The 18,214-nt window shown below is 39.1% G+C and overlaps 3 protein-coding genes across 8 annotated transcripts; 1 reads left to right on the plus strand and 2 right to left on the minus strand.

The window, feature by feature from the left end:
• Positions 1–1,085: 1,085 nt before the first annotated feature.
• On the minus strand, positions 1,086–12,185 carry arfgap1 (ADP-ribosylation factor GTPase activating protein 1). Of its 2 annotated transcripts, XM_079266026.1 has the most exons (13): positions 12,008–12,185; positions 9,978–10,048; positions 9,396–9,505; positions 9,130–9,301; positions 8,928–9,028; positions 8,756–8,842; positions 8,538–8,652; positions 8,384–8,440; positions 8,195–8,227; positions 6,506–6,562; positions 5,461–5,520; positions 4,894–4,949; positions 1,086–4,778 (listed from the first exon to the last, which is right to left on the minus strand). In XM_079266026.1, exons 2-13 carry the CDS (start codon positions 10,035–10,037, stop codon positions 4,439–4,441), a joined length of 1,248 nt encoding a protein of 415 aa, XP_079122152.1. In that variant the 5' UTR covers positions 10,038–10,048; positions 12,008–12,185; the 3' UTR covers positions 1,086–4,438. The 2 variants fall into 2 exon arrangements, with proteins under 2 accessions (XP_079122152.1, XP_079122153.1); XM_079266027.1 differs by lacking the exon at positions 6,506–6,562.
• A 411-nt stretch (positions 12,186–12,596) lies between these two features.
• On the plus strand, positions 12,597–15,020 carry LOC306775690 (uncharacterized protein). Of its 5 annotated transcripts, XM_079266161.1 has the most exons (6): positions 12,597–12,858; positions 12,933–13,061; positions 13,384–13,576; positions 13,790–13,937; positions 14,333–14,537; positions 14,657–15,020. In XM_079266161.1, the coding sequence occupies exons 4-6, from the start codon at positions 13,812–13,814 to the stop codon at positions 14,977–14,979; spliced, it is 654 nt and encodes a 217-aa protein (XP_079122287.1). In that variant the 5' UTR covers positions 12,597–12,858; positions 12,933–13,061; positions 13,384–13,576; positions 13,790–13,811; the 3' UTR covers positions 14,980–15,020. The 5 variants fall into 5 exon arrangements, 4 of the variants coding, with proteins under 4 accessions (XP_079122287.1, XP_079122286.1, XP_079122288.1 ...); XR_013771883.1 differs by lacking the exon at positions 14,333–14,537; XM_079266160.1 differs by lacking the exon at positions 13,384–13,576.
• A 394-nt stretch (positions 15,021–15,414) lies between these two features.
• Positions 15,415–17,784, minus strand: LOC306775604 (uncharacterized protein; the record flags this gene model as incomplete). Its single annotated transcript, XM_079266063.1, has 6 exons — positions 15,415–15,602; positions 15,869–16,068; positions 16,277–16,370; positions 16,543–16,733; positions 16,865–17,124; positions 17,773–17,784. 6 exons carry the CDS (start codon positions 17,782–17,784, stop codon positions 15,415–15,417), a joined length of 945 nt encoding a protein of 314 aa, XP_079122189.1.
• Positions 17,785–18,214: the final 430 nt, after the last annotated feature.

Consider the following 18,214-nt stretch of genomic DNA (forward strand, 5'->3'; position numbering starts at 1 on the left):
TCTCTCCCATAAAATACTTTTGGAAAGGAGACACAATTCCACGCCTTGTAGGCGGGACACAATGTAAATGTCACCGTCTGCTGATGAGGCAGACCCTTGATCTTATTTAATTTGTGCACAATTAATAAACTGACATCTTCCTCAAATGCAGTAGGTGGTATGGCAAAGACGTGCACTGTTTCCGACTCATGTCGCTGCAGTAATCTTTGATAGGGTTATATTATTGAGTCTGTTAGACATCTTACTTTACACAGGGTGTATTATATAAAGGGACACCTTTCTCTCATTTAATTAAATCGTATTTGTCTAAGGTCACACTAACCTAAACCTGAGATTATAACTACCGTAAATAAAATGCCAAATGTAAAATAGTAAGTCCTAATGTTTTTCATATCTTGGCCTGGTTAAATTTGCTCAATATTTAATTGCATAAATGCAAACATTTGAGTTACGACACAAGATAAGTTAAGTCATAAACTACATCCATGAACACTATTTGGTGCAAATCCTGCAAACATTTTAGAGATGCACCTTAATTGAATGTCAGCACCAAAGCTATAACTGATAATTGTGCTTGCTATGTCCAATACCAGTACGCAATCGATAACATTACTCTTGCATTTGCAAAAATGTTAAAGGCCAAATAAGGCTATTTTTGGGATTTTTAGAAGGTCTAGTGTAATTTCTCACGGTCAACATCGTTCATCCACTTCCTTTGAGTTATTTGTAGAATGATATATGATTCAACTCCAACATAGTGACATTATTCTTGTGCAGGGTTCATTCCCAGGCACAAAAGAACCGGAGCTGTTATCGATCAATACTTCCTTATCGGAACTATAAAAATGTTCTCATTAATTGGTGAATTACATGACCACCACCATATTGAGCGTATCTAAAGACTTAATAAGCTTGTGTAAAATGTTCCCAAAAAAACTACCCCATCATTTCACAACTTAGCTCTTTCACCCAAAACATCCCTTTAACCCAACAACTCGAACCAACATAACCACATTGTGTATCAAGTCTCTCTCTCCAAGAGGATCAACAAATGACTCTAGATTCTGCACCACACAGGCAGCAAATGGCATTCACGGCACAATTCATTTTTATTCAACACAGAAACCATGTGTACAGGTAAAATATATCCTCAGCCTCAACTGAGTAGATAACACTGGCTCACGTCATGGGATGGCTGCTGGTGAAACGGTTAGGGGGGCAAAGCAGACAACTGCACTGGAACTCACTGAGGAGACGACTTTTGAAAAATCAAACAGCTGAATGTATTTAGCTCCACATTACATCTCATGCATGACATCAAAAATAGTATTTCTGATATAATAGTTTCATCAACACACACGGACATACCCGATCTCAAATGTTCGACAGGCACAGACACTGAGCCAAACTACAGCTCTGGAAAGTTAAAGTTTAGAATTGGCTTCAGATTACATCGGGTGTATAAAAAAAAAAGAAAGAAATCACCTTATATCAAGACCTTATGGATGCATTTCAGTCATTAACATATTCTGCAGTTTATAAGTGTTTCATGTTCACCATAAAAAGATGTATTTCAGAACTATCAGCTCCGATACAGATTTCAGACTGTTCAAATATTCCTCTTTTGAAAACAGATATCACAGAACAAAGTCTTCTATTCATTTTCTGGCAGTTTATATGTTTTAAGTCATGCCATCATAAAATGAAAATAAATCAAAATGACTGACACAAAGCTTTAGTAAGGAAGGCTGGGGGTGAACGATATATATTTGATGGTGATTTACGGCCGTGTACACCTCACTGCATCAGAGACACACGAGCAAACTGACACCAGTCATCAAGAGAAAGCAGTCACAGCTGCTTAAGGTTTTTCAACACATGACATGAACACGACTACAGAGGTTCAGTGACACAAATGTTCCAGGAGTGATCGTTGTTTTTTTTTGTTTACATCATTGTAATGTCACGGATACACACTAATGCTATAGACCCATCTTTGTTGCTTTGCTGTAACACACTTCATTCAGCAAAGACAAGATGAGCCACAGCAAAGCCTGCTGCAATACGGTCAACATCGAAAAACAACCCTGAAAGGTTCAGAACAAACTAAAAGTTACAACTAAAAAAAACTCCGCTGTAAACTGAAGACTTCTTAGAGGTAGGACATGAGGAAATGGACATGGAATAAAGTTCCCAGGAAATGGCCTTCAACGTTAAAACCTGCGATAATAAAATAATATCTTTACTAATTAGGAGTACTGCCTACAGAGGTACAGCAAAGTGTTATAACACCCTAATATAACAAACAATCCAGCAGCTTAATTGCATTGGTAGACTGCGCTATGAGCAGTTAATACTTAACTGGCCAATTATTACAGACACCAAGCCTCAAAGAATCAGGTGCAAACCAAAGATGTCTTCTCATATAAGTCATTAACTTTATCTTCTGTTGTAAACTAATTTAGAAAAATCAAATCCAGACCTGGAGTTGGTTCAAGTGTATTTAACTTCAGTTTGAGGGGTTTGCATCTTCTATGACGACTGGGCATCTGTAGGTTATTACATGAACAGGCAAATTAAACTTTTACAGTATGATTATTAAGTTGCAACTCCTTATGTTATAGGGAATTAAAGGCCACATGGGAAAGTCAGCTTCTGCAAAATTGTCCTAGTTCTAAACCTCGATGGCTCGTTTGAATTTTACTACAGGCTTGTCAAATACCCAACTTCACACCATTACATTTCCAATTGTTAAAACAATGAGCTGCAGCTGCCCAATAACTTCATAACAAGTGTTTGACAGCTATGACCGTCTTAACATCCAGTGTATAATGCTCGTTAACAAGTGTGAAGATTTGAGACATCAAATCCTCACGACACAGGACTAAGGTGCAATAACCCAGATGTGGAGAACACAGAGGTGCTTCATACGAGATGAAATGTAGAATTACCAGTGAGTTCATCTGAGGTCACAAGTTACAGGCTCACAGACAACACCGTGCAGCGAACATCTGTTACTGAAACAACCTCCACACTCATACAGTACATATATACACACATGTATATTAACCTGAAATGAGACTATTGTGTGCAATCTACAATAAACTATGCATATTTATTCTTCAGACACAAATTATCAGAAAATACCAAATGTTGAATCTCTACTTTGAAAGCTTTAATTCAAAAAGTATCAGCCGGCTTTAAAGTCAGGTAAACCCACAAGTAGATCAATAATTATTGGCTGTTATTGTGACATTTTATTGGAATTGCTTCAGAATATGATTTCGTGATTGGTTTCTGGGATATTTTTGCTTGATAATTCTCCACCCAAATATATTCAGCTGTAAAGTAAAAAACAATGTTGAAGCATAAAGTAACATCACTTGAAGAGTTGCATAACAAATCAAAAAAAACCTAAAATGATGTTGAGGATGTGTCGAAAAAATAAAAAAGTATTTGAGTGGGAGTCGCAGACAGGTGTGGATGGTGAGGATGAAAAATAGTTCACAGCTCATTGATGACACCAACGTGAACACCAACTTCACTGTTTTACAAGTTAAACGGGGCAATTATTGATCAACTTTATTTGTTTGGGACACAACAAATTAAACTTTTAACCATCCAGTCCATTTTCTGCTCTTCCAAGACATGATAATGTATCCACAGCGTTGTTTTCAAACCCACCGACTATTTGCACATTTTAAACAAAAGAAAATGAAAACAAAAACTCCCAACATGAAACAATACTACAAAAGGTAATTTACTGTAGCTCCAACTCATTACACATTGGATTATTGAATTTAAATTCTACGTATTCACAGACTTGATTCATGAAAGCCAACTTGTTCCAGCGGTTGTTTGTTTCTCTGATTTAATCAAACATGCTTTTCAAAATACATTTATAAGAACAAAATGTGCAAAAGGTCCCGGGGCAAAACAAATCCATTTGATTGAACAAACAGAAAATCATGTCATTTGTGTTTAGTCAATCATACTGTATTTACAAGAATTGATATTTACAGTGTCAGCTTTTCTCCGTCATGCATCGGTGTTGTATTTGAATTGAGATCCAGTATCATTAAACCCATACGGTATGAACACTGTTCTTCACCGTTAAGAGGAATATATTTGGGGAGCCCAGGCAGAGAGTTATGACCATATCTACACTGACTTCTTACTTCCTGCTGATGAAGGCAATTTACAATAAAATACATGACTGCAAGTCAGTATGGTTGTATATTTTAAGAATATTCCTTTAACAATGAGCAAAACCTAACCCCGGGCTTCATTTATCATTTCTTGGGTTTATAATAAATATATTTTTGAATGGATTGATGGGAACTAAGCTGACACAGCTCTTTCCCTAAAAGTGCCAGTGAGAAAGAGAGAGAGAGAAACAGAGGGAGAAGGGTGAGGCGATGTATTGGTTGTGAGGTCACTACCAGTCTGCATTATCCCAGGTTTCCTCAGCAGGTTTCGTGGGACTCTTCTTCGTCTTACCCTCTGCGTTCTCCCAGTTGTTGTCCCAGGCCTCCCAGCTCTCCTCTGTGCTGTGTTTGTTGTTGGACGCCGCTTCGGAGCCCCAATTGTCCCAACTGTCAGAGCTCTTCTTTGCAGAATTATCCGCGATGGTCCAGCTGTCACTGCTGGGTGATTGCTTGGCCTTTAAGGAGTTGTTGCTGCCAAAGGTTTCCCAGAAGTCCTTTGAGACCGGCTGGCTAGAACTGCCCTGATATCCCTCAGTGGCATCCATGTTCTGGTAGCTCTCTCCGGTACACCTGAACACAGTCAAAACACCATCTCCATGTTGCCTTGCATTCATTCACACAGTACAACAGATTTGTTTGTGGGATATTAAAAAAAAAAAAAAAACATGTATGAAGTTGTTATTACTCATCCTCCGGTTTTCCCGAGAAGAGATTTGTCAATTTTGAACCAGCTCCCTGAACCTAAAGAACAGACGAGACTTTTAAGCAGCTGCACGTGTTAAAACATTGTGACTTTGTAAGAAACAAATGGTATTTTACTTCATCTGAAAATTAAATCCAATGGTAAACACGAATGGTGGTTGAAAGAATAACTGAAGGAATTTAAATCTAAGTCCATAAACAATCAATATTAGCTTCACAACAAATTAAACTATTATTCTGCATTTCTAGTTTTAGCAACAGTTTGAGTAAAAATACAACTGAAAACACGTTTGTTTTCTAACACCAAGTACTCACCACCAGATTAAAAATGGCAGCAAGAAAAACGAGAGATGACATTAAATTAGAATTGTTCAAACATTCATTATCACAGCGAAACCAGTCTCCTTTGAGGGGTCTGCTGCAGGGGGCCGAGGCTGGCTCTGCAGTTTCAGCCTATCTTAAATTTAAAGTGTTGGATCAGCGTTTCTGTTCCCAGCTCAGGAGACTGGTTTAGCGTCTGTACAGCGTGGCAGAGGTCTGCCCGTCCTACCTTGGTTGCCAGCTCATTGATGCCGACTGCCATTTCATCTAGAAATTTGCCATCTTTTACCTGAATGAGCCAAATTATTAAAAACTTTTAAAAACAATATCCATCCATTGTTTAACTCACATGTTATAAGCAGCAGGTTGTGATGCGTTTTGTTAATGGCAATGATAATCAACAAGAGAAAACAATAACCTTTTGTTTGAATCCAACAAAAGGTTATTCTTCAAGAGAAAATAAGTCCAAAGTAAAAGGAGCTATAACCGCTCAGCAAGAGAGCAAGAAGAGCGTTACAAAAGCGCTGACTATAGAGATTGTAAACCACAAACGCCAACTGTACATTAGAAGACAAAACGTTTAGTTTAAAACTAGTTTCTCTGTGCCTTTCCAAAATAAATCAAGTTTACGTATAGCTAAAGAGGACTCATTTGATCTCATTAAAGACACTTCCAGGAGCGGCTCACTTGACAGTAAAGAGTTAGAGCAGTTATGTGGAAACAACTCACCAGGACCTCAGGGATTTAGCTTAAAAACAAAGCTTATTCTGATGCAAACGCTTAAACACGCTGAATCTACAAAGCCAGGGAGCAACTAACTGTCAATTAAAGAGCTACAGGTTGTGTCATTTCAGGAGAAACGTATGGACCAAGACTGTGATATTTCAACTTTTAACATTATTTAGTGAAGCTTGACTTTAATTACAACATTTAAACTAAAATCTGAATGCCTTGATATGAGGCATGATATCTAATTCGGTTCCTCCAAATGCTTAAATGTACTTGTGACCGACAGTTCAATCTGACTCACATCCGTTCCCAAATAAACAGCTCAGAGCTGTGTGCTTCTTCAAATTCCATTGCTGAGTCACTGGAGAAATCAAAGGTTTGATTTTTTTTTTTTTTGCATCCATAAAACTGCAGCTTTTGTCGTTTAATGTAAGATGGCATGAAGCAGATAAACTGACGCAGACAGAAAATAGCACATTCACATCTGAAGCTGTTTGTTTTCTCTAACCCACCACCAAATATACAACTTCAAACATCAATGTTACCTTTTCCTGGGTGGGTTTGATAACGTTCTCATTTAATGTCTGTCCTAACTCTGCAGCCTGGTTGGAAGTGACAGGGGAGAATTCACTTGAATCAGAAACAGTTAAACATTCACAGTAGAGCAAGACACTGAGCTGCTTGTTCTGAAGTTGCATGAAGCGACAGTCGTTCCCATTCACCATGACACTGAGCAAGCACTAGAGGGTGTAATGGTTATAAAAACTTCTCTTATGAGGCAACACTGCATACAATTTCTTACTGAGTTTGGTGAAACACTAGAAGCCTTTTAAGTCTTCGTCTATATTCAAAATATCAAAAGACAACATCTTTGCTTTTCTACTCTGCCTCCTAAGACAATCAAAGAAACATGCTACATATAGGATTTATGTTCTAACTCACACAGGACTCTGTGGGTAATACTCCCACAATCGTACTCCTCCAATCGTGAGCACGTATTTGCCCACCGAAACGCACAGCTGGCCAATCAGGGTGTGCCTACCCGAATTGTGTGGGCCCTACAGTATAAAAGGCAACACACACACAGCTGTCTGCCTTTCTCTCTTCAGTGTACAGCAGTTTGCCCGCTGACTGCTCATCTGCACAGATGGAGTCACCTCTTGAAGAACGTCGTCAGTACCCGTCCCGTCCCGGCCTCGTCACTGGGACGGATCTTCACGACGCCTGCTTCCAAGTGCCCCGACGCACGCCGAGAGCGCTGCCCCCGGCCTGCCCAACCACGCACTGGATTCAATGCCAGCAGCAGTGGGATCACTTTCGACACTTCCATGGGAAGGATGGCAGACAGCTGTGTTATGTGTGCTGCCTTATCTACAGTGGGTTCCACATGTATTCGGGTAGGGACGTCCTGATTGAATGGTTACGCCATTATGTCCAGTGGAGGGCTCCACCTGAGCTAGAACTACGATTACAATATTGTAAATTTCAATTTTTTCTCAGGATTTTTTGTTGTTGTTTCCTTATAGAAAATAACAGAACAGATGAGGAGCAAACACCTGTACATAAAGAAATACCAAATGTTGCTCTGCATTGATGTTGATTAATGCCAAACTTAATCATTTTTAAATACCATTACACTTCTACGACACGGTTAGCAGTCAACACAAAAACGCCATGCATGAATGGATAACTATCAATGGATGCGAGTGAACAGTTCAACATTTCTATATTGGGGGTAGGAATTAAACTCAATCCACATCTCACAATACAGTTACAAACTGTCTTCCACAGGTTATCCATAAACTCAAAGAAGATGGTGCTCACCATTTTGCAAAATATTTGTAGTGTGAAAAAACAACTCACAAGCTAACAAAAATGTAAAAAAAAAATGGGTAATGAGAATCTTTAAAAAAAAAAAACATGATGCAGAAAAAGCGCCATGCACTTATTATCTGCTTTACCGGTTCTGGGGGTGCGTTATAGCCCTTTAACTACATCCAGAGAAGGCAAAGAGATATTAAAGTAGTCACACAGTTATTGCAGCTGGACATTTACATTATATGGTAAGAGATTTACCAAAATGGCACACATTGTTTTAACACTACCAATTCCCTATAGTTATAGGGGTCCTACTCAACAAAACAGAGCTGTCAGAAGAAAACTTCAAATGCAATCCAGGCAGACAAAAGGTCGTAGTTCTAGTAACAGGTTACCCGTTACTACATCAGTCTTACCTTTAAGGTTGCTTGGTTTGCAAGTTTAGATGTCTATAGGAGAGGGAAAAGACAAAACAAATATGAATGACCTCTTTATTTTTTATGAGGGTTGTTTTGGGGATTATCTGGATTTTTTTCTTCATGCAGAAAAATCAAATTCCGTACAGCACAAAAACAATAAAGTGTTTATCATGTAAATACACTTACATTATCTTTAGCGATAGTAGCAAACTTGCTAGCTCCAACAGCGAAAGTGCTCCAGCCCTGCAAAAACAAATTTCAACATTAGAAACATTGCCACGGGGGAAGAAAAATATATTAAAAACTACAACTCGAACAAGAGATATAGATGGTGACCTACTGAATAAATAGAAGACATGGCATTGTTCATGAAGTCATCCTCTTTCTTCTCTGGGGTCACTGTGTTGCCAAAGCCAACATACCGATTCTCTTGATTCCCACTATAGCCCCCTCCACTAACGAAGCATGAAGACATAATGTAGAAATAAAACACTTTGGACAAAGAAACCAACAGACAAGTGCCTAATAGAAGAAATGTAGAGAATGTGAGGCTCTCACCTCTGATACGAGTTAACATCATCACTCAACCAGTCTTCAAAAGCTTTGTCTCCAGGTTTTGCTGAGCTTTGTCCCGGTCCTCCAGAGCTGTTTGATAGAAACATGAATTCACCGCTTTAATGCCTGTCCTGTAATTTGCCGTTGCCCATAGTGTGTTAGGAATCACTTTTACCGATGAGAGGATGAAAGGCTGGTCTTGGGTTGAGGAGATGTCCAGTTTCTGGCAGGGGATGTCTCAATGGACCACTCCTTACCCTCGGCTAAAGTTACAACCTGTCATATACAGGATGATCAAAATAAGACACCTCAGCAAAAACTAGATCGTTCTGCCAATAGACAAATTGACCAAAGAGCTTTCCACCTGCACACCTCACCTTGTCTCTAAAGAGTGCAGCAGCTTTGCTGTTGTATTTCTCCTGTAATGTCCAGGTCGCATCGTAATCATCTTGGACTTCAAGAAATAGACGGAATATTCCATTTCCTCCCGCTTTCATCTTTTCAAGCTCAATATCTTTCCACTTGTCCATGGTGACAGAGCGCACAAAACTGTGGACGGGGCAGAAAAGATACCGTACATTATTATCAGGCTGTCCAGTATTTTCAAAAGCATCAACACCATAATACGGTCCACTATTCTCACCTGAGATGTACGCCCAGGCCCCTGTGCTTGCCAGAGCACTCAAGACAAATCCAGATCCCATAGGTCACACTGACCCATTGAGGGTTAAAGGCACCACACTCAAAACATAGCTGAAAAACAACAAGGCCCGTGGGACAGTTAACACATTTACACATCTCTGATCCCTGATCCTGTAGTATTAAGGAAAATATCTACAGTATACAAAAAGTCCACTAACCCCATGTGTTTTAACATTGTACACAATCATTTCACACTGCAGTGTCAGTTAAATAAATAGAACAATACTACATGTATTCATATTGTGCTTTCATTTTTAGTTTAGGACACATTTCTGTCAAAGATTAGCACCAAAGATGCTGGCCAACAAGATGTCCACTGGCAGTGAAATTCAGACCTAAAATTACTGCCACCATTTTATTTGATCCTTGATGAAAGTGGGGAAACTTTGTGAAGGAGAGTGAACCTGTGCTACTTTGCAGGCATCCCAAAACACCTGCTACCACCAGCTATGTGGATTATAAGGGTCCAGTGGGGGGGGGACACTATTTTGACTAATAAGTGACGGTTGCTGTGAAGGCTTACATTATTCTCGTCTTGGGTTCTCACTTCCTTCAGAACTTTTCTGGTCCTTGGACTCGCCATGTTGACCCACACTGAAAGACAACGGTAGAGGACCTTCTTAAGTAAAACATTTAGTTACCCAAGCAGAGTATGGAATGATCTGTACAGATATGTTCAAAAGACACAAATACTTCTGGGAACAAATACTCTACTACTTTATATTTCCAATCTACTTCTTAAAAGAAGTGCCTATAATTGAATGAAATCATATCACTAGAGCACTATTTCACATACTGAAGTTATACATTCCTATTGTAGTCTCTTCAAGATAAAAAGCCACCCTAAAATAGAAGTGACATCCTTTGTGTTTCTATAACAGAGGTCAGATTCAACTTGTGAGTTTTAACCAGTCTCTGGTTCAAAGCTGACAGCAGTGAGAACTGTTTTGATGTCGTCATCTAAAACAAACCTGGACCTGTTCCACAGACCACAGGATTGTTTCAGATGAACTGGGCCCCGCCTTGAAAGTGGATGAAAGCAGCAGGCAGGCTGCTGCCAAGGGAAGCGACAAAAAGCTGCAGTAACACCTTCCCAGGATGATACAGGAGGTCAGCTTAATATCCATCAGACCGCAAGCTCTTAAAACTAGGGCTGCAACTAATACTAAAACATTTTTGGATTACATTTTTGATTACTCCATTATTAGCGTGGCTGTTTTTGTTCAGTTATCGCCAATGATTGTTATTGCAAAGACAAACTTGATTGATGAATTACCAGGACACTATGACAGCAGAGATTGTTTGGGTACACATTCACTCATTACACTGATGTAACCCCTACACGGTGGTGAAATTAAATTAATGTTCTCTTTTGAACATATCTATACAGATGACTTAATACTCTGCGTTGATAATCCTGTGAAAAGACTAAAACCAACAATGAATTGATCCTAATAAGAAGTCTATGTAGCCAAAGCCTAATATATATTATTCCTCCTTGTCATAGACCTCTAATGACATCCAAAAACTATGAAAACACATCAGGAAGCCACATGTTACACTGAGTGACATGTCTTCAATGTACATGGACCCTTTAGCCTCTTTAGAGCCTATCCTACACTGACCGACTGCCACAAAGCACTACATATGGATTAATGCATGCCCCGACTCTTAACTCCTGTTTAAATAATGATAGCTAAACTCTACAGTGCCCAGCGGTTTTAGAAACAGACTTGGCGCTTTTTCTTTTAAGAAACTTTATCATTGATATCATAAAGACGTACATATTCTATGAGAATGAATGGGCCTGGGTCAGATAACCACAGACAGGGAAAGAAATTCATAAATGTATTAGAATAATGCGTGGTTGGTATTTGGTCTTTTCACGATGAACGATAAAAAAAATATGGAAAAAGCCAGCTCTACCCTTTAAACTCAGGTAATGAACTGAACAACAACAGAACGATAGCCTAATTTATTTACCATCTAATCATGACAGCAGTCAAGATACCGATGTTACTATAAAAATAAAAGTAAATCACAGAAACAGTACAATACACAGTGCAGCGTCTGTATTAGGGTGGATTGGAACTATTCTCAGATAGGTGTGATGGTTTCACAGAGAGGCACTTCTTCATAAGTCCATACAGACATTCAGGTGAATATGAGGGTGAACGTCAGCAAAGAAAACTCTCACTCGACTGGTGAGTTTACATTCCTTAAACCAGCTTCATTATGAGACAATACAACAGAAGTCATAGTGACGTCTGTCTCTTAATGAAATGAATCCACAAATGTGGTTTCCAAGTGCAGTCGTGTCAACGCTCCGCGTAACAAACACTAACGTTACAGATGTCCGTGGACATTTAAAGGACACACTAGTAAACCGTTAAGACGCCGTTGTCGTGTTTTACTTCGGCTTATCATTAAACACGTATTTGACGCATGGATATTTCAACAACATTTTTAAATGCAAGTGAATTGATGTGAATAGCTGTGGCGACTAACGCCAATTCTAACGTTAGCCGTCGACCGAGCTAACTGAACCGTTACCTGTCTGTGATTGATGATGTTTTTTAGAAGGTCTGCTGCTCCGCCGATACACTCTAAGAAGGCTTTTCTTCTGTGGCGGAGGCACAGCAAATATTATACTGTCACAGACTGTGTCGGGTCAACAGAAGTGTATTGAAACGATAGGCTGCTGATGTTAAGCACCGGTAGCCATGTTCCTGTTTGCATACGTTGGCAGTGCAATGCATCATGGGAGTCCGTATTCCTCTTCCTCGTCTATATTTTGTATCGTCCCCTCTCTCTCTCTCTTTTCTCTCTCTGCCGCCTCTGCTGCTCCGGAGCGTGAATAATCCGTGTATGGTTCGTTCTTTCATTATTTCGTTTAAAAATAAAATCAAAAAAACTAATAATCGGTTTTGTTTTTTTGTTTTAAAACCAGAACAGAAAAACGAAATAACAGAAAATCAAAAAAACGACGTTTTTCTGTTTTGGAAATTAAAATGGGAAAACGAAAAATAAAATTAGGTGAAGGTTTGTTTTGTTTGTGTGATATTTTGATATTGAACGTGACCCGGAACCGGAAACACTATGGATTTGTTTTGATTTCCACCCGCGAAGAAGAACAGGCAAAAGTCTTGGGAAGCGCCAACAAGTGGAGGAACGAACGGGCCAGGAACGGTATGGCCGCACTTGAGCCCTACTCTGGCTTAATAACTCAACTTTTTGAGAGTGGGAAAACACATGATGAAATCAGCACCGCTCTGCAGCGTTTCGGTGCTCCACAGTGCTCTGTCATGTCCGTTAGGAGGTTCTGCATGGCACACAACCTAAGAAGACGAAATCATGTCTCCGACACTGAGTTGGAAACTGCTGTGATTTCTTCAATATACAGGGTATGTGATTAAAATCTTGAATGAGCATGGCATCTTTATCTGTTGGAGAATATTCATTTACCTATCTGTTTTAGACGGGTCCATCCTATGGCCGTAAATTTATGACAGGATACCTGTCTTCAATCGGCGTGCGTGCCGGGGAAAACAGGGTTGGGAGAGTCTTACGAGAAGTACACCAGCCTTACCATGATTTGCGACGACATGTAAGTAACGTAGGGAGTTATATAAATGCTAAACACATGAACAGTGGTGGAAAGTAACTACGTACATTTTTTTGCTATACTTATAAGAGTATTTGATCCTTTCCACTAATGTTACATTTCATGGATAAATATATTACTTTCTACTCCCGTACATGACATGTTTAGTAATGACTATCTTAACATTACATACATACGCGTGTGTGTGAAGAATTGTAATTATATTTCAGAGTTATCAACTGATGTCACATCATTATGATAACATATCATCCAGCACTACACATAGGAATGAATCATTTTAAATTATGTTTATCTTTTTTTAAAGGGTGCTCGTAATCTGAATCCCATCCCCTATCATGCAGAGTATATGGGCCACAAAATTCACATGGATCAGAACGAGAAGCTTGCCATGTTTGGAGTAACTCATGTGGTGGCAGTTGATGGCTACAGCAGCAAAATTGTTGCAAATGCTACCATGCCCATAAAAACAATCTCATTATTTATGAGGAGGTGTACAAGTGAGTGATATAATGTCAAGGCAAATGTATTTAGTGTTAATGTAATTTTTTTTTATAAGGCTCATCATATCAAACTGAATTTTTATGTTTTTTCAGCAGATCTTGCTATGCATTTAATTCATTCAATGTAATGTACTGTATTTGACTTCTTCCATGTATGTCTGTGACACCAAGTAGTCATGTTACATTAACATACACACTCATTTGTTCCAGATCTGCAGTGGTTACCAATGGGATGTGGGACCAAGTGAGAGTTGACCATGGGAAGGAGTTTTATTTGTGCCTTTTCATTCAGGAAATCTTTTCCAGGCACAGGCATAACCTCAGCAGGCAACCCTATGTCCAGACTACATCTTCCAGGGTAAATGTTTCTGTTTGTACTCAAAATGAAGGGCTCCAATAAGAACATAATAAAGATAAAACAATTGACATTAATACATAGGTCTATAAGATATAAAATAGGGCAGTCATATGCCATTTAAAAGACAGCAGTCTCATTATGACCTGTATCATTAGCTGGTACTTTCATTTACAAGTTATTTGTTGGTGAAATCAGTTCATATGGCTACAGTGCATGGTTTTCTGTGTCACATTCATGGATTTCCAAATGGAATATGAAGGTTGTTTAGAAACAGAATATGACAGGATTTGTTGGCAGTTTTGATCACAGTAATTAAGATACGGAGCAATTACCAGCTAATATAAACATTTGATCTTCCTCACTTATTTTTCTAACATATCTTGTGTTCACAACAGAATCTAAGGGTGGAGCGGATCTGGCCAGAAATAAATAATCGTGTCAATTACCCACTAAAGCAGGCCTTGGTGCACCTGGTTGACCAGGAGGCCATAGATATGCAGGACAGCACTGTGAAATTCTGTGTATCAAACCTGACGTGCCCACTCAGCCAAATTGGGTTAACAAGGGTTGTAGAGTCATGGAATGCACATAGGATTCCAGGTATGCAAATGTCCATCTAAATATTGTGAATGAGTAATGTTAGCCTGTGCTTTTAAAAAAATGGTTTTAAACAAAACAGTAAACAATATAATTTAAAAATCCTTATTTACTTTTACCAGGCAGAGGAATACCTAACAGCTTTGCAGCAGGAGGATGCCCAGCCAAAATATCAGAGGACCTGCTACCCACTGCTTCTGTTGCTGCAGACAGATATGAGCAGGAATTGGGATCCTCTCTCAGCAGGGAGTCAACGTTCGGTGTGGACCCTTTTCACTCTGAGGAGGACAGGAGCCGGGCAGAAGAGGACTTTGCCATTGCCTACCCTGATCTGTCTGTCATTTTTGACAGTGTGGTCAACAGTGACTATACGATTTTCAATGAAGCCCTTTTCTGCCTGCTGAATGTGACAGAAAGGCATGTAGGAAATGTTTTGATGGTGTGACTGCATGTGTGTACTGCATGTGGACCACTATTTTTGTCAAAATAAAAATGTACACTGAAACAGTTCTAAGAAATGTCAAGAACATTTTATTGAATGTAAATGTAAATGTTAATTTGAACGTTACCATATAAAACCCTTTTAGCTTACTATAAAAATGGAGTATATATAAAAATAGAAAAAATATATAAAAATAAAGTACAAAACGCAAATAATTTCTTAAAACAAAATTAAAATGCTTGTAAAGCATGAAAATATAAAAAATCCTTACAAATAAAGATACTTGTAAGCAATAATAATAAGCATTTTGAACAATTAAAATGCATATAAAACTGACAGGAGCAGATACTCACAATTGAATTAACTATTTGAATACATCACAACATTGAAACAGTTGTGAAACAGAAAACAAACTAATAGAAATAATTGTTAGTGTGATCAAAGAAATAATGTGTGCAGTGCAGCCAGTGCATCGTCCAGCCCCACCACTGACTGTTTGTTGGCGTGAAACTCAACATCTCTGCACTTTGGGCAGTAAGTGTGGCTTTCCAGCCACTTCTCCACACAGGCACAGCAACCCAGGAGACTTTTGCAGCAGCTGCTGAATATGGGCTCCTTCATAGGATCTGCATGGACAAAGTCAAGAAATTACCATTTCATGTTGCCTCCATATGATTTGACATCTTTTCAACATCCTCTTGAATAGATGTTCACAATGCATAAGTAAATTAATTCTGCTTTACCATATGTTTAACATTTGTTGCTGCTTTAAACAAAAAATATGCAACAGAGAAAATGTTTTCCCTCCTGTAAATAACACATTTGAATTAACACTAACAGAGCACTGAACATTTTAAAGCAAATACAGACGGTCTACCTCTAGGAACAGTACCTCCACAGATGATGCAGGCAAAGGCAGCCTTCACAGCTGCAGCCTGATGGTCGTTGAGACAAACTGTTGTGTGCGGGTTGGCCTGCACAAACTGGACAAGTTGTTTCAAGGTCCTGGAGACTTCCTGTAGACCCTGGGATGCGAGAACGACCTCCTCAATTTGATCAATGACCTCAGGGAGTTCTGTGTCCTCATGACGACTGAAAAATAAACAAAAGACAGTGTTAAGTGTGTATTCACCTGGACATTACAACATTGACAACATACTACGGAAGAATAGCTGTTCTAGATTTGAAGAATCCTTTCCAAATTAATTATCTCAGGCCAATCACAGCACATCAGCTGTGACCTTTGATAAGTAATTTATCACAGGCATTATGTTGACATGCATTTAGGATGTTTAAATACCTTTCTCTCCTTCTCTTACTCCCCCGTAGCCTCTGGAGCTGTTCCTCTGGCACGGCATAAATCTTTCTTGCATGCTGTTTCCAGAATGCAGAACCTGCATGGATGGATTGGTATTAATATCTATTAACAACACAGGACAATTGTTTTGGATATGAAGTATACATGATGAAGAATATGAAGTTTAGACACTGAAGGTCACCGATGTCTCAATATGTTCAATATGTAACTGACATCATTGAATTATAATGTAAAATGTTAGTCTGTACCTCTCGTTCCTTCACAGTCAATTATTTCATTGCCATGGTTGTCAATTAACACAATTGGCTCATCCTGGCCCAGGGCCTCAGCCACTTTGGCCCTTATACTGCCCACCGAAGCCTCGAACTCAGTGAACCTGACGGCCACTGTCTTCCGGGTTTCGGGTTTACCATCAACCACCTCTGCTATTAAGATATTCCTAAACATAAATGTAAACAAAGCATTTAGGCCCATTTACAAAGCAATACACCATTTTCCAAAACTATGTTGTACTTACAGACATTACAATCAAACAGAATTTGTAATGATGAACGTTTTTAGTGTATTCACCTTTGCATCATCTTTGGTCCAGTAGCTCTGGGTGCAGGCTGAGGCAGAGATCCTGAGGAAGCAGATGCACCACCACTGTGTGGGCGGCGAAATGCAAAGTGCACAGGATTTTGCCAGGAAGCGCCCTCATTAGTGGTGTCCACCCCATGTATTTCATAGTGGCCACTGATTTGGAGCTCAGTGATTTTGAACACACCATCGTGTCCAGGGAGTATGCCTTGGTTGTGGTCGTCGGTTAAATAAATGCTGTCTGCACGGACCTGAAATAAACATTTTGGAAAACACTTTGAAATGATGTGCATAAGAATTACATGACACAGTTATTACTATGACTGTACACCTTTTAAAAACATGAGGAATGGTTACGACTGTTGTCATCAAGTGTCCTTCAGTCCACTAAGTAAGATTTATTACACAGTTGATGTTGTTTGCAATGTCTTTATGACAGCTTTAGATTAACCATGGCAATTTACACACACACACACACACACACACACACACACACACACACACACACACACACACACACACACAACATAGCAGGTCTTATTATAAAACTTTAAGAAACGATTTAGCTTTATGTGTTAACATTAGTATTACATTATATTGTCAGATGTGGTTGTTTTTGACATTGTTTATCATGAGAACGTTAATGTCATAATTGTGTTCTGAATATTTTACTTGGCCTAAACAGTGGCACAATTTGGACTTGTCAACCATAGACTCTGATTCAAGAATGCTGCAACAGTTCATTGAAAGATCTCAATCTAATGAGATTTCCTACTCAATCTAAAACACTAAATAAAGTGGCCCTCTCCGGCAGCGAACGCGGTGGTGGCGAGGAGGTCCACTTTTAACTGAAGCTTTGACTGTAACGTTAGCTATAATGTTGATTAAAAATGCCTTACCTGAAAAACCATGGCGATTTTTTCTACCGTGAGATCCTCTGCTCTCAAAGCGAGTCGCCTACTCCCCCGAAACAAAAGGTAACTCGCCATCACCGCTCTTCCAGGGTTATGACGTCCCAGCATTCCCTGGGGTTCCGGGTCACGTTCAATATCAAAATATCACACAAACAAAACAAACCTTCACCTAATTTTATTTTTCGTTTTCCCATTTTAATTTCCAAAATCAAAAAACGTCGTTTTTTGATTTTCTGTTATTTCGTTTTTCTGTTCTGGTTTTAAAACAGAAAAACAAAAAAACAAAACCGATTATTAGTTTTTTTGATTTTATTTTTAAACGAAATAATGAAAGAACGAACCATACACGGATTGTGAATGTACACGAGAACCGGACCGTGATACGATCACAAGATACACAATCTACATTTGGCATCACCTGTCATTA

This window comes from Melanostigma gelatinosum, assembly GCF_949748355.1.
Source record: "Melanostigma gelatinosum genome assembly, chromosome: 3".
Taxonomy (NCBI): Eukaryota; Metazoa; Chordata; class Actinopteri; order Perciformes; family Zoarcidae; genus Melanostigma; species Melanostigma gelatinosum.